The sequence below is a fragment of the Phalacrocorax carbo genome, chromosome 12 (assembly GCF_963921805.1).
Source record: "Phalacrocorax carbo chromosome 12, bPhaCar2.1, whole genome shotgun sequence".
NCBI classification, from domain to species: Eukaryota; Metazoa; Chordata; class Aves; order Suliformes; family Phalacrocoracidae; genus Phalacrocorax; species Phalacrocorax carbo.
The window spans coordinates 14,220,284-14,236,664 of NC_087524.1; the positions used below are offsets into that span (position 1 = coordinate 14,220,284).

The 16,381-nt window shown below is 40.5% G+C and overlaps 1 protein-coding gene across 5 annotated transcripts in view; it reads right to left on the bottom strand.

The window, feature by feature from the left end:
* Window positions 1-16,381, bottom strand: part of ABLIM1 (actin binding LIM protein 1) — a 225,415-nt gene that overhangs the window by 111,547 nt on the left and 97,487 nt on the right. For all 5 annotated transcript variants that reach the window (XM_064464224.1, XM_064464219.1, XM_064464222.1 and 2 more), the window contains one exon: window positions 1,772-1,906. In XM_064464224.1, the coding sequence (XP_064320294.1) occupies window positions 1,772-1,906 (135 nt within the window). The remainder of the gene's footprint in view (window positions 1-1,771; window positions 1,907-16,381) is intronic.

Sequence of the window (16,381 nt, forward strand, 5' to 3'; positions counted from 1 at the left end):
TGAGGCTCCAAAAAAGAGGAGGCCTCCATGAAAGGTGGGATTCCCAGGAAGTCCCAGCCCATGGAAGGGGGGGCACAGAGCGTCAGGGAGCCCCAAAAGCAAGGGAGAACAAGTGAGGGGCAGCCGAACAGGAAGGGAGGCTCACAGAGGGAGGCCTGAAGCAGCAGGAGGCTTAGGGGTCAAGGTCCCATGGAGGTGGAGACCTGGGGGTGTGGGAGACCCAAAGGAGAGTTGGGCAGGCCCAGAAAAGCATGATGCCAAGGGAATCCCAGCCCAGGGGAGAGGAGACCCAGCGAGTGGAGACCAGGTGAGAGGTAGAGGCCCATACAGAGAGAGAGGAGGCCCGGCCCCATAGGCTGAATGCCCAGCAAAAGGGAGGCCCCCAGCAAGTGTGCGTACATATATATGTCTGTACTTATTATACACACAAGTATGTACAGATATGCACACATATATGGTGTCTGTGCAGGTGTGCATACTGCTATTTCTTGAACTTAGGCAAAATTCAACCACAAGAAAAACCAGCAAAGAAAATTTTTTTGGCCGCTCATCCTAAAAGCTCCAGCTCAGCTTTTTCCAAGGGTCACGATGTCAGCATGGCTGCTAGAGATATCCCTTGTCTCCTGCTCCTTTTCCTGTTGTAACAATCCTCTGCACTGCTCGCTCCTAAAATGCATGATTAAAGCTCTCCCTTGTCGCAGTACTTACCCCTCAGTGACCACCCTGCATGTTTCTTTTTCATCACTCTGGTATCAGTATCCATAGGAGTGTTTTTTTGGTGGGATTTTTGGAATGCAGGTACTTGCTTTCAGCAATCAGTTCACTTAAAAGGAGCTTAATTTTCATAACTATCTCTAGTGAAAGGCAGTGGTTGCTATCAACAGTTTAAAAAGACCACAGATTTATCCAAATCCTTGAAAAAGCACCTAGAGCAAAAACTACAAAAAGACAGAATTTTCTTAAGTATTCTCATACCACATTTATTTCCACCACATCACACTATACAATCTAAACATATGCTTGTGCCATATGTGGAAATAACAGGAAATACATACAACACAACATCTGAAACCAACTCAACTATTTACACCATATTACTGAGTGGCCGCTAGGGCTATACTTTCTCTCCCTATGTTTGGTGACTCTCCATAAAGCACTTCATCTTGGATGTTTAGCGTTGTTCCATTGTTTCCCAAATAAACAGAAAAGAAATTCACCAGAGCAGACAGAGTCTAATTATGGCCTAATTCACTATTCAGGAAATACGTGAAACTGACTCTCTACACAGAACTGTACAAAGCAAACAAAATTGAAAATAATATTAAAGAGAGCTAAGCTATTTTTTTCCATCTCTTGAATCTATTGTGTAGCCTGCATCCAGTGAACAGTAGAAAAGAAAAAGAATGAGCATGTAAGTATTCAGAGCAGAATGTGCTATTCTGAATCTTCTAGTGGTGGCAAATTTATTTGCACCCCCCCTCCCCCCCAGTAAAATCAAACACCTCATATAATCTTTCTTTTCAATTAAACTGTAGATGTTTGCATATTGAATTTGTTCTGCGTGGTGCCAATCACCTTGCTGCTTGTACATGTGCAATCCAACCATTTCACCCCCCATTCTTTACCCTCCCCACACGCAAATCCTTCAGATCCTGAGCAACACGAATACCCTGTAACTGGTCGATTGCAGGAAGCGTGACCTTTCATCACTGGTTCCAGGTACACTTGCACAAATCAACTAATTTCTAACAGATGAATATCAAGGTCTTACCTTTGCAGGTGAAGCATTTGATGTGAAAGTGCCTGGCCTGAACACGGAGTACTTCACCTTTACATGGCTCCCCACATTTATGGCAGTGGATGACTGGCTTTTCAGAGGGGTGGTGAGGCTCCTGAGGATGGGCCACTGTAAAGCAAAAAAATATGACTTAAACCCAGACAAAAAGAACATTTTCTCCTCTACACAAATCTTTGTTTTCAGACACTTCTAATCATGATACAAATTCATCTGTTCACATTTTATACTCATCTAAAAAGTCACCACTACATTTTTAAAATATAGACTTTTCATAAACCAGTAGTTTAAGCCATTCACATCAACTACTACCTCTTTCCACTGAGGCTGCAATGGAAAGACAAGAAAAAATTCCCTCCACAGTTTCAGTGCCACAAAGTGTTTCAGACTGCCTAAGCTTTTCTTTCCAAGAACATAAATCTGTGTAAACCGTTCAACGAGCACACAAGGCATCAAGAACTGGGCTATTTTAATCCAAAAACGAATATAATCCAAGCAACAAGAATCAAAGGAAAGCAATTCCAAATCCTGTTTTGAGAAACCAGATGAACCACATAGCCTGACTTTGCATGCAAATGACTATGTTAAATATAAACTAAACATCTCCATTTTGCTAGAGCACATACCTAACATGGGGAAAGCACATTTGAAGAGAAAAGAGGCCAATGTTACTTGTTTCTACTCCCATTAATTCTAGCAGAAATTACTCTTTGCATGCAAATTAGAGATATTATGAGTAGACAGAAATGACGATATCATCTGCAGTATAGTCAGGGAGACAAAATTCCAGGTACTGGTAATTGATCAGCTAACCCACAGCCCTGAGCAGAGCTTGGATAGTAACATGAAAGGTTTGTGCCAGCTTTACTGTGTATTTTATTGTCATAATAAAAGTCTTATTGCTCCACATTTGGCTTCAATGAAAAAAAATGTTTAACTTTCTCTTCAGATGTGTCTTGTGGCAGCTTGGGGCCTCAGTAGAAACAGACAGGTGTAAACTAGAGCAAGTACTACTACTAGCAGTAGAAAGTTGTTCTCCTTGTAATATTGTTCTCAAACTAGTGATGTTCATCAGAACATTTCTGAGAATACATACCTCTCTACCCATGCCTCCATCTTCCCACCATTCCTGTCTTGCTTTTCGTGGCCTGCAAAGGACTGAGTGCTGATACACCTGCATCACTGTCACTGGGAATCATCTTCATTATTTTATCTCTGTGTTTTCTGGAGCTCTTTTCCCCTCTTCTGATCAATTCCTGGCATCTCACCAGCCAGGATTATGCCTTTTTTCAGGTTACTGCTTATGCAGCAACATAGTAGATACCTTGCTTGTATTTACTGCACCAGTTTCCTCCCCTTCCTCAGTGAATACCTAGGGGAAGAAGCCCCATCACTTCATAAAATCCTTCTTTTATAAAGTTAATAAACCTATATTACCCTCCTTTATAAATGCCTTGTTTAAAAATGCTATCATTCTGCATTATATAGAGTAAATACAAGACTAATAATAAAAAAGCCTAATACATGATTAGGGGAGTAACTGCATCAAGAACAGAGGATAACAAATATTCCAAGCAATAAACTATGCTCTAACTCCAGCCAGACTAATATGGCAGCTGCTACTTTGTTCTCCTCCGAAGAGCCAAGTAAATGCCTTGCCTTGAGTGAACCTCATCTAAGTCTGCAATGCAACACTATTTCTGGAGTGGACGTTGTTATTCTTCCAAACAAGACTACTAACTATTAACTTGTAACCAAGGAAACACACAGTTTATGCAATGAGAAAGACAGAAAGGCAATAAGAGACAAACATAGAGACAAGTGCTAGTAAATTAAATTATTATTAGGAAAATTCCTCTCAGATCCAAACAGCCTGAGAGGGGCCTGATGCCAACTGAAGAAAAAGGTAGCAGAATGTTTGAAGCTCCTCAAATAAGGAACTGTATCAGGGATTTGGGCAAATGCTTCTGAGGAGTTAAATGCTGCTGGGTGAAACCTGTACCCGCAACATTCTGCTCTCACAAACTCACATGTGGAGGACACCCTAACGTATTCTGCATGCCAGCATACAGATCTTCTGGTCTCCATCTGAAAGCTAAGTGTTTACTCTTTACTAGAGAGTAAATAAATGTTTTCAAGACTGGCCCAATGATGCAACCTCTTTCCAGTTCTGGCTTTACAGGCGTTTAAATGAATACAAATACTGCTAGTCGCTATTTCCAGGCTGATCTCTTAAGTGAAGCTAATTATGGTGCTTGTCTTACTGGCCTCAATTTGGCATTGTAGGTCAAGATTGAGTAATTGACTTTTGCTCTCCTGCAAGGAATTGCTTGCAAGCTTTTTGCTTTGGATATATGCAATATGCACAAGGCTTCTCACTGGCAGAGGTGACCCTTTATAGTCACCAGTGAGGACAGAACAGGGAATTAAAGAAAAAGAAATACCTTTACAAGTAGCTTATTTAAATGTTTCTGACTGAAGTCCAGCCATCTTATTGGACATGTAAACTGTGAGCTGCTTTGGGTCTGAAAACCCTGAGCTAGGAGCCAGGCTCATCTCCTTACAGGTGTTTCACCTCTTGACACAGTAATATTTCAAGCTCTGCCTGCACCAACCCTCCCCACATCAACTGCATGCATCTCAGGCACTGTGCACCAGCAGCAGTGGCACCATAAGGCAACTCTATATCACGACTAAGACAATAACAGACTCCAGCCAGTATAATTAGTGACAGGACATTAATTTAGGATCTGGATAAACCAGGTTCTAACCCCTGCTCCACAACAGATATCTGGGCTCTTTGGATGGCATGTCCTTAACTCTAAAGGACTGAAGTCAGACAGTGAAGTTCGGCTAAATCTCTGAGCCAGTAACCTATCAGCTTAAAATTAGGTTATCTGAATGTTTTAGTTTCTCTGTGTCTGGGGCATCTCCTGACTGCAAACCAGGTGTAACAGCACTGTCAGCCTCACCCTACTGTGAGAATAAATACAGAGGACAAGGTTCCCAGGCACCGTGACGGAAAGAGTCGCGTAAGCACCAAGACAGTAAGTCAGTCCTGACGGTCACATATGCCACATCTGCCGTATTTCTGGAAGCAGGATTCATTGGAAAGTGTGTGAGTGGACGAACACTAACTTGAGGAGCTGCATTGCCTTTAATAAAGTTTCAAATCCAAACATATTAACACCATGACTATCTTCCAAATTAAAAAAAAAAAGAAATTAACAACTTTCTGAGCGAGAGATGCTACCAGAGGAACACACTCGTGGTTCAGCACTGGGGCTCACAATTGTCTTCATATCATAAAGTGCATACTCACTGCATGGGTAGTGCAACATAAACAAGGCAAGTATTTACCAGTTCCAGTACACTGATGTGAACTGCTACTTTTCTACACACAAATCATGTCAGATTAAGTCAAGATGTGACTTTATATCAGTTTACCTCAACCAGTATAACAAGGTGCATGGACCTTTTTGGGTAAGATTAAACACAATGTATTGGTCTATCTCAAATCAGCAAGCTGCAGACGCCTTCTAACACCATGGATCTAGTTTCAAACAAATGTCACTCCATCAAAAGCACCCAGGCTACTCAGTGAACTGTTTTTTAAATTGGCTCTAGTTAAACTAGTGCAGCATCTACACTTGAACAAAGGGATGCTGGAAGCAGGCATGCAGATCAAACAGGTGCAAAAATTTCTTTGAATATTTAGTCTTATTTTTATTTCCTCAGCACTTTTCAGGGTTAACTATGAAAGCTACGGTACCTGTAGAAGCCTAAGTTGTTACAGTCTTTACAATTTTACAAATTACAAAGACTAATTACAACAGATCATCAATAGAACTTTTCCAAAGTTTCAGGTTCCTTTATAACAGTTTTAACTTCCAATGCTGCTGGGCATGCCCTGCAGACATTTTTTTCCTTTATTAATGAGCATACGTGAGATATATAAAGGTGAGCCATGTAAAGGTGTATGAGATATACACACAAGAACTTTCAGAGACAAGCTAGGTTGAGACTTCCACTCTTATTTACAAGACCAGCTTAAATGAATAATTAATGTTTTCTTAAGTTCCTTTGGGTTTCCAATGGGACATTGATTTGTCTTATTAAATATGCAATTTACCCAGAGTAACATGTACAGTGACTGGGACAATTGGGAAATCTGGATTACATTGTTTAATTTGGGGCAGGGTGGGGTGGAGAAAAGGAAAAAAAAAAGTTTCAATAAAATCAATAGCACCTTCTTCTATGAGGAAGACTGTCTTTGCCATGGGAGTATTGCTTTGTGCTAACCACCCTTCATAGACATATCACCATGATTTTTGCAATTCCTTACATTCCCCTGTGAATCATGCAATGTTGATTGCATTGCATTTTGTAACTACACTACACTGATGTAAATTCAAAGCAACTCTACCAGCTTGAGAGTACTCATTACTGTACTTTACCAAACATCTCAAAATAATCCCTGATCTGCAAAGAAAAAGAAACAATTAAAAAGAAAAAGAGAAAAGACCAATAACAACCCAATATTCATATGAGAAACCAAAGTGCTGTCTGAGCAAAACGAGGGAATTAATTTGCTGTGCAAAGTTTAAAACTGTCCTGTCAGTGTTTCTTTATGTAGAGCAGATCATCGCACAAACATTTAATAGCAATTTCATGTTTTGCTGCATCAGCCAGAAAAAGGACATCAGTACCCATACCAAACCCTTCTGAAATGGAAATTGCAGCAACTACCTGAAGAGTAACAGTTGTCGAATAAAAGAAAACAAGGAAAATAAATACTGCAGCCTCCCTTACTGATGATTCTCTCCCTGAACACAGAACTGTTAGGAAACCAAAGACTCAAGCTAAGTGACTCTTAGCTGCAGATTCCTGCTGGCAAGACTCCATGTCTCTGCTGCAAGCCACAGAATACTTCAGCTTTTTATTGGAAGTCAGCAAGAAGCTTCTGGGAAATGCCTTGCTGTGCTTATGCTGCAAAGTAGAGGTCACAGCAAAATATGCTCGGTTCAGTTCTGCTCTAAATTGAAGTAAAAAGCAGCTTCCTCTAAATTTAAATAGGAGGAGGATGTGGGCTAGTGTTCTTTTAAAAGTGATTTTTTGTAGTTTTCACATTTGCATGCCTACCTTCAGAAATAAACTTGGAGTTATGTTCAGTCAACTCTAACCACATTGTAGCAGGTGCAACTTCAAATTTTCATGGTAGGATATACAGTTTTTATGACTCCCAGCTCCACAGCCTCTGGGCGCTTTTACACAGCACTGAGATGAAGTGCTGTGCCCACATCAGCACAGGCAAAGGGACTCTCAGGATCCCATGGCTGTGTCCCTTCTATCTGAAGAGTGGCCTAGTACAGACAGCACGCTCTGAAATGCGAACTTGCAATAGGCTGCTGGCTTCCTGGCTGAAGACTAAACTATTAAGATGGAAGAAGAAAGCAAAGATTTAATGGTGTGAAACCACCACGTGTTTTTTTCACTAGCTCCTTTCTGCTTCCAGAAATGAAGGTAAGATGACTGTGCTAGAGATTGCAAAGGCACTAAACACAACAATCTTCCTACAGTCTGCCTTCTCTCTCTGTATTTCCTGATATGGCTTTGGAGATCATTTCTTAAACTAATTTACATGATTTGAAGTTCAAAATTCCAATGTTTCAAAATTAAAATTCCCTCAGCCTCTTACACGATCAAGCAGCTGTCCCGTTACCCCAGCTGGGCAGCCGCTTGCTTGGGACAGGACCGAGGTAGGCTGATAGGCACCATGCACAGGATGACAGGCTGTGAAAAAAGCTGTTCTGGGATGAAAGGCACTAGAGAGACACCAGAGAACCAAGTTCAAGAACCAGATCTGGCTTATCACTTCTTCTCCGTGCTCTCTTTGTAAAGAGAGGAGAAGTAGTTTTCTCCCATCCTTTGTGTTTCTCGCAGAGGTGAATGCCTGTAACCTCTGGTTTGTAAAGCCTGTCTGTCTACAGCCCATGCACTGTCTGAGGAATTCCCCTTTCATAAAAGCCCAGCACAGTGGAGCCTTGATGAGTTACTAAAATACCTATTAAAAAGAAGGGATGAAAAATGCAATGTCATTTTGCTTATCTGCAGATTCAGTTCTTGTATCTTAAATCTCTAAGAATCCTATCAGCTAAGGTGACCAAACTGTGACTGAGACTGAAATCAAACCTCCCAGCTGTCAGGGACAGATAAAGTTACTGCAGTCACTAGCCACAGGTATCAGACAGAGATCTTCAGGAATTCCAGGATACCCTGGAAGGAGGCACTCCCACAAAGAGATACTAGTGAGCTGCATGCCTACACATGTCTGAAAAAGCCTAGGGCAAAATCCTAGACTGTAGCTTGCTCACACTACTGCCATTCAAATCATATCTCAAGAACCATTTTAAAACTCTCTCTTCCTGTAAATTTATCTGTATTACTCCTACAGTGTGCCAATTTGTCTTAAAACTAGTTTCATTGCCTACATATAACCAGAGTAGCTACTCTTAAAAACAGCCGGAAAAACGTATTTTAAACATGCAGTTTTTTGCCATAGTTCTTAAATGTTTTCTGATCTCTTCCATAAAAGTCTTGTTATTTTCCCCTTACTATTAGCCTGCTGCTGAAAACAGCAGATGAAACGGGACTACAGAAGTAATCAGAACACTCCAGGACAGTATCTCTTTTGGCCCTGTAAAAGCTAATTCCCTAATCATGGTACACACACAAGTGTGAGAGCATACTGGCTGGCCAACGCACTCCTACTGACAGGGCAAGGCACCAGCAGCTCTCCCCCATGTTAACTCACACTCCTTTTTATGGGGTGCTGGTGGGATCAATGTTGAAGCTTAGCAAGTAGGACAGCACAGGAAAGGAGGCTGGATATGTGATAGCCATGTAAAGATGGATGGAATGGCTCATGTCTGTTCTGGTTTAGATCCAGAAAGAAATACTACTAATCCCACAGTCCTTTGTCTGTGGTCTTATGCTCTACTTGTTTAACAAAGAGAAGACCTAAGAAAACCTGACACTTTTCTTGTGTATCCTATTCAATTATCACCAGAATGCATGCTTCACAGCCTCAGTTCTTCAGCTAGAATAAACAAAGTACACCAGAGGTATCTATCCTCCAAATAGCATCGCATGGTCAGATGTAGGGCTGACTACAACCTAGTAACAGACAGATTTGTATCAATTCTCTCCACATATCCCCAAACCTCTCAGCAGGTGCTGTAGCAACTAAAAGATTTCCACAAAACACTTAGCAGAGGACGAGGCATATGTCCAGCCTAGAAATGGGTTGGATTGCTATCTTGAGTATTTAAAAGGTATTTAAAATAAGCTATGAAGACATTAACAAGTTTAACTACTTAAACTAGAATGATAAGTTAGGGTAGTTCATAAGAAAATAGTTGAGAAAATGTTGTAAGTAAACATGTCACACAATTTGCATGAAAATAGGATGCAAAGATTTCAACACCAGAAATCAAATTTTAAAAAGAAAAAGATGAAACACATACTATTTTAAATAAGAATGCCAGTATTTAAATACTTTCCTAAATATTTGTAAGCATGCATTAACACCCTCCTTACTGAAGGGTTGGAGGATCAAAGTGAGAAGACTCCTATGTTATTTACTAACAATAATAAAAAGGTTTGACCAACATACATACATATGTGTAAAAAGGCTAGGAAATAATGAGCTTCAAAAAATAGCAGGAGCTAAAAAAAGCCCCATTTGTTTCATGGTTTCAGAACACAACTGCAAACATGCTTATTTTCTCTGTATTTTGCCTTATGTTTTCTATCCTTCTCCCATCCCTCTTCTGTTATCTAGAGCTTTGCTACCGCAATTAATTCCCCACAGAACAGCCTGCAAGATCAGGGCCTAAGATCTCAGCCTTATAAAAATTTATGCATATGAATGGTTCAGTATTAAGGGAAGTATTTAACACCAGCACCTGCTTGATCCTATCTGAAAAGGGATCATCTTCTACATCATACAGAAGAAGTCTGTGTGCTAGAATAAACCTGTGATTATTTAAATTGTAGAGCAAATGTGCTTGATGGATCCCGTTTGCCATGCTTTTGATACTAAGCGATTGAGAAATTTGGTTGCATTTACTTACGGGTTATAACCTTATCTGGACTCACTGAGGCTTGCACCACAGATTCTGATATTCTACAGCTTTAGCATAAAATTTTCAGAGTTTCTCAGTGACAAAGCGTGTATCTTACTGGTTATTAGTAGGCAGTTCTGCCTGACTACCCAGGCACCTTGGGATATTCTACTCTTGCTTCAAAACCCATCAGGACCCTGAGCACTTCCTCAGTTTGCCAGGTACAAACACACCTTATTTCTAACTCAGCTCTACAATCCAGTTAAACCATAGCAGTATTATTATTGATGCTATTCTCAATACAAAAGCATCAGAGCCGATTTAGAAGAATTTGTCATTCTCTAAAGCAGCAGCAGTCCTAGCCTACATTTCCTCAGCAACAACATTTTCCACCATGTCTGTCCATGTGTGTTTGCCCTTGGTGACTTGGCAGGTGAACAAGAGCATATTCTATAGCATCATCTGCACTGCAGAAACAAAATGAAATCACAAAATTATTCCATTTATGTCTGTTACATGACAATTGCTGTTTAAGAAAAATTATAATCCTTTCAGAGACGAGTCATGACCAGCTTGTTAACTGAGTATGATCAGGAGTCATCTTAAGCTCAAACAGGAAAAGCAATAGGCAGTCTTAGAACTATTTTCAGTAATGAAAAGGCACTAACTTTGCAATGAAGCATGCAGCAAGCTAAGACATGCTGTGAAACAGACAATGTTGAAACAAATGTTGACTACACTAAGCCAGTCTTTGAATCAAAAACTGCATTACTTACTAAGGGAGAGTACTTCAAGATAATCAATTCACCCTTCAAAACTCCTTACTGAAGGGTTGGAGGATCATGCTAAGCGTAAGTTTCTCACACCTAACATCTGCAAGTCTGTAACATGTAGCAACTCTTTATCAGCCTTGTAAGTGGTAAAATAATTTTGTTGGAATTATGCCTTCAACACACCCGCCATACACAGGAAGATCCAGTCACTATTTCAAAAGAGTATTCTGGGGTTTTTTTTCTAACATAGGACAGGGGTAATTAGAAATTCAAGAGCTCCTAAGAGTACTCTGAGCAACCATCTCATACACATCACTTGATGTCCACATCAAAATCTTACTCAAAACAATGAATAAACAGAAGTGTCGAATTATTCACTGCAAATCCTCAAGGATCATCAAGACTGCACGAAAGCAAGTTGCTGAAGTTAGCAGAAAAAGCAATTGCTTTTTCCAGACAGCATGGAAATTCTGGCTTACTTATGAGTGGTGGTTACCCATTATAGCACTCAAATGTCAAACAGGCCTCTTAGCTACCTTCACAGCAACCCACGTGGGGCTTTCTGTCAGCAGCAAAAAACTCCAGTTAGAGTTCCCCTATGCTTCCTTTTTTGAGGCTGCCAAAAGGATTCCATGCAGTAAAAGGAATTAAATTCCCTTTTGAGGTAAGTCAATATAAAAATGCTAATTTTAGAAACCAGTGCACCCACTGTTTACCCTGAGATTACCTGAGGAGGACCACTGGCCTACTTAAGACAGTGGTCTCCCAGACACCTTTTGGTATCTTCATAATGACGTATCATTGCTGCAGTTTGATGCATATATGAAAAATAAGGGAAAAACTGCACAGAAACAGGCCTGTCATAAAGACCTTTCAAAACAGAATCTGTAGTAAAATCTCCCCTCAGTTAGCACCAGCAATCTCACAAACCCTTGCAGAGACCTGTCCTCAGCTATTGTTTTGGAACTATGGAAGCAATCTTGTAAATGTCCATCATTCAGTACCACCCTCACTTCTGGCATTTCTAAGGACTGAGCTACACAGCCTCAAACTAGAACTAAACAACTACTTTCACAAGCAACATAACTCTTCATGTGGCTCTTGACCCCCAGAACCGTTTGCCATGTTCAGAGCTGATGAACCAGATGTTGCAGAGACCCTGCCCTGTGGTTACCTGCCCCTGTCGGCACCTAGACCTCACAAACAGTTGCAACGTAGAAGTCGGTTCCTTGAGGTATATTATTTCAACAACAAATAACAGCATGGCCTGAAAGTCTACCAACTTTTACCACTGCATAGCAAATAGACTATCATAGAGAAATCACTGATGACCGATACAATACTCCTGAATACAGCCTGTTCCTCTGGTTAGCACTTCAGGTGTAGGACAGCAAGTAGACACTCTCAAATCCATCAAATCCTGTTTTGGGGTGCCTTTGGAGAAAATAAAATACAAATGCAACTGCTTCTTTGAACAAATAAGCCATTTATTGATTCTTGTTTGACCCAGCAGTAATAAAAGATAACCCTCACTGTTCTGCAAGGCTGCATTTATAACTAGATCACTTCTTTAATTTGATACCATTTTAAGATCCTGCTTCTGTACAAGATCCTGAACTAATACAAAGTTCCACAGTACTGCCATGTAGATTATACTAACATCTGTGATATCAAACTGGTGCTAACAGCACTGGGAATTAGGGAGCTATCCCATTGACACTGTTTACAGAACCTTGCCTATTAGGCTCTCACATAGCATAAACACAACATTTCACTTCTGAACAGCTGGCATTACTTGGTTTGACCCTTATTTTAGCACTTGCTCCTCTGCGGCTTTGAGGAGATTCCTCAGCCTTTTCTTATCTATATGGAATATAAAAACAGATAACATAAACGATTGAGCTACACAAGGCATCTATCATTTCTGGGTTTATAGCACTTTATCATAAGCCCATATAAAAGCCGGTATTATTTCTCTTATTGTTGTCTCTTACACAACAATGCAGCTAACATAGAATACAAAATGACCACCATTAATAAAATACACCACTTTGCTGCAAAAACATCACTAAGTGTCCAAAAATGGAGTCCAACTTTGAGACAACACTGAAGCACTTAGCTTTAAACCCCAGTGATTCAATTAGACTCAATAAGATACTCTGCTGAACAGAGTAGGCTTAAGACAATGCCTAAGTTTTCTCCTCAGCCAGATCCCTAGTGAGCCTGAAAGCTATCCAGGCTCAACGAAGGCAAGGATTAATCATCCTTCTGGGGATACTGACTGTTCTCTAGGTGGAAAAGCAACTTTGTTATAAATAATCCTTTTTAAAATTAGTTATGGATTGCCCCTAGAAACAACAAAATCCTGTTCTCTGGCTTCTCCCACCCAAAGGGCACAGCACATGTGATTAGTGGAACTTGGTCTTCTCCCCTGGTATGCATTAATTTTTCCACAAGAAGAATTGACTCTCCTACATTAGCAGGCCAAATTATTGTCCTAACTTGCCAGTTAGGACAATAATTTGGCAAGCTTTCCTACCAAGCTCCCTATCTTCCTTCTGGAAAAATATTTCTCTGCCCTAGCTTAATGCATTTTAAACATGCGCAATTTCACTATGCCAAGACACTATCTTTAAAAGCCTTGGCCTTTTGAATTCTCATCCAAGATGACCAACGATACCATTTGCAGTCCACTCACTTGTATTCAACATAACCAGCAGGGCTTTGGTAGTGAGGGTGCTGCAGTGGTGACTTGTGTAGGAGGCGGTCAGGGACTGCATTGCACTGGTCACGGTTGGTTTCAACCAGCTCAGCGATGGACAAAATGGACCCATTGCATGTCAAAATGGAACCAGAGGAGCACATAGCACCTCTGCAAAAACTTATACATAAAAACCGCCAGTAAACATTGAAAGGACAGACTCTCAGCAGGAGATGCAAGAGAGATGCCGGAGCACCAGGGATGCTGAAAAATGGAGGAGACACAGGAGGCAATGCTAGGGCAGGAGAAGACACCAAAGCATAGGTAAGAGAGAAACAAAAATGATGGCGCGGCAGGAGGGCCAGCAGGGCAAGAGGAGTGCTGAGGCAAACTAGCTGCCCCAAGCAGGGATAGAGAGGAGACTCAGGAGGAGGTAGGTCTCTATAAGGACTGCAGCCAGCAGAGGAACCCATGGTAAAATAACTGAGTAGGAAAAAAGGAGCAACAAAATGAAAGGAACAACAATGCATTGACCCCAGTCTCCTGTGCCACCCTCACCACACCAAAGGTACTGTGTAGGATGTGTGGCACGGGGACTGTACCAGAAAGGGGAAGAAGTGTCCAGATTGAAGCTGAGGTGTGCTTCTGTAAGCATGCGTTTGCTTGTTTTTATTTTCAACACCAGAATCAGTAGCTAAAAGTTTATTAATTGCCAATAAATTCAATTGATTTAATCTCCCCTCCTCAAAACTGGGGGTTTTTTGGCCCACCACACTTACTCTTTCAGAGGGATAAACAGCTTAACTGCCCCTACCGCTACCTGAACCCATGAACTCTGCGGTCTCAAATTTAATGACTAAAACCACTAAGCCCTCCCCTTTGGTGAGATCAACAGCAAAAGTTCTCCCATTTCTCAGTATAAAATAGCTGCCATCGTATCTTCAGAGAGCTCCTACACACAGCTGGGATGCAAGGAATGTATGGAATTTCACTACTGGAAAACACGGAAAGCCATCAGGCACGGCAGGACCACACACTGTGCTTGCCCAACTCTTTGGATATGAATATTTGTACCCTCATGTGAACTAAGTGTATTTAAAAAAAACAAACAAACATACATAAAATCTCCAGCACACATGCAGTGCCTGAGCTAGCATCTCCTTGGTTAATTTTGTTTCTTTCAGTATCAATGCTGCCCACCAAAACTGCAATTTGAAACCTAATATTAAAAATAAATTTAGAAACAGAAAGTACTGAACAAGCAACACCATAAATATTACAGCTGTTTTGTCTTACAAAAGTAACAAATTGTTTATAAGATATTCAGATATCACTGGCTTTTTTTTTTTTTGTACAAGTGGAAGTAGTTAAATCCCAAGACTAAGATTTCCTTATTATAGCTGTGAAACCAAGTAAAAGAAAGTCTCTGCTCCAAAGACCTCTAATTCAAATAATCAAGGCAGACAAGAGGAATGTTCTTATCCTCATTTTACAGATTAACACAAGGAGAGATCAGATTACTTCCCCAAGGTCACCTTAAACATCTCTAACACAGAACTCTTCTATAGTTTTTTACTTTGACTACATGAGTATTTTTTTTAAACAGCTACTACTATGCATATTTATAAAATGCTTTTTCTGTGACTTGTACAAGGTAGCACATTGACTTAATCAAAACAAAACCCAAAATGCCCAGCCCCAAAAGCAAACTGTCAAGCAGAACTAAGTTTAAAACTGAGTAAACTGAAGCAAAAAAGAAAATAAAACTCCCCAGTCCTCCCCCTGCCGACGTGTGATTACATAATCTTGTCATGTGCTCCAAAAGCAACAAATCTGGGAGATTTTCCCAGGTCACCTGGGGTTAAGAGTTCCAAAGTCATGAGTTCAGATCAAGACTGTTTCATTAACAACCATGACAATGAGTCAGTGTCAGAACCCAAACTCAATTATTCAATGTTTTCTTGATTCACACTGAGAATAAACATTAAGACTGCAAATACTCAGGGCACTGGAGAGAGTGTTCCAGGCAGAGAACACCTTTAAATTAACACACAGGTAACATTTTGAATGCTTTTCAAGGATAATCCCATCTAAAGCAGTTCCATTTACAACAAAAGAAAAAGACAAACTAAAAGCTGCTTTGGAGACTCATCACTCCTGGGATATGTGAGTGGAAGAGAAGACAAGACTGGACCTACTGCAAGCATAAAATGGTCCTCTTGGTCATAACCTTAATTATTACGCTTAAGTATTATGCTTTATCAAAAGTCTGAAGCAAAAACAACAAGAGAACTAAATATCTGCAAGATTGAACTAGACCATAGGGCAAATGATACAGGAAGTGTTATAAACATTTTGGTGAACCACATTTTCTGTGTTGCTTACTGGGAAAGCCAGCACCAACTGAATACCCACAGAGGCAGTTGTGAGGCAGTTGTTGTGAGGTTGTGTAAACACGATCTAGCTTACTGCAACTTGGTACCGAGTAGCTGCCGGCACCTACCCTTTAACAGAATCAGTATGTGAAGAACAGAAGGCACACAGCCTCTGTACCCACTTCCTTAATGCAAAAAATCTTCAACCCTTCCCCTTTTGTCCTCTTATCCTTCCAAGCACGGAGAAGTTTGGCATGAACAGATACTAATCCACTTTCATAGGTTTGCCCATGTACGATCCAATCCAAACTCTCATTAGGTGCAAAGTTGATTCCCAATATGCTTTCACAGACTAGCAGGTGAATGCTAGGACAGTCTCCTGATCAACTGGTCAAGAAATCAAGAATCAGGGATAAATCCCCAGCTTATGTGAACTAATGGAGATAAAAAATGAAGCTACAACAGTTACATCACCCATCAATGTGGCTAGCAGGCTCACAATTCACACATTGACCTCAACATGCATAAGAACGCAGATTATTCAATATGGGTTTTAAATTGCAGAAGAGAATTAATAACAGGACATGCATATGCATATGTAAACTTCCTTT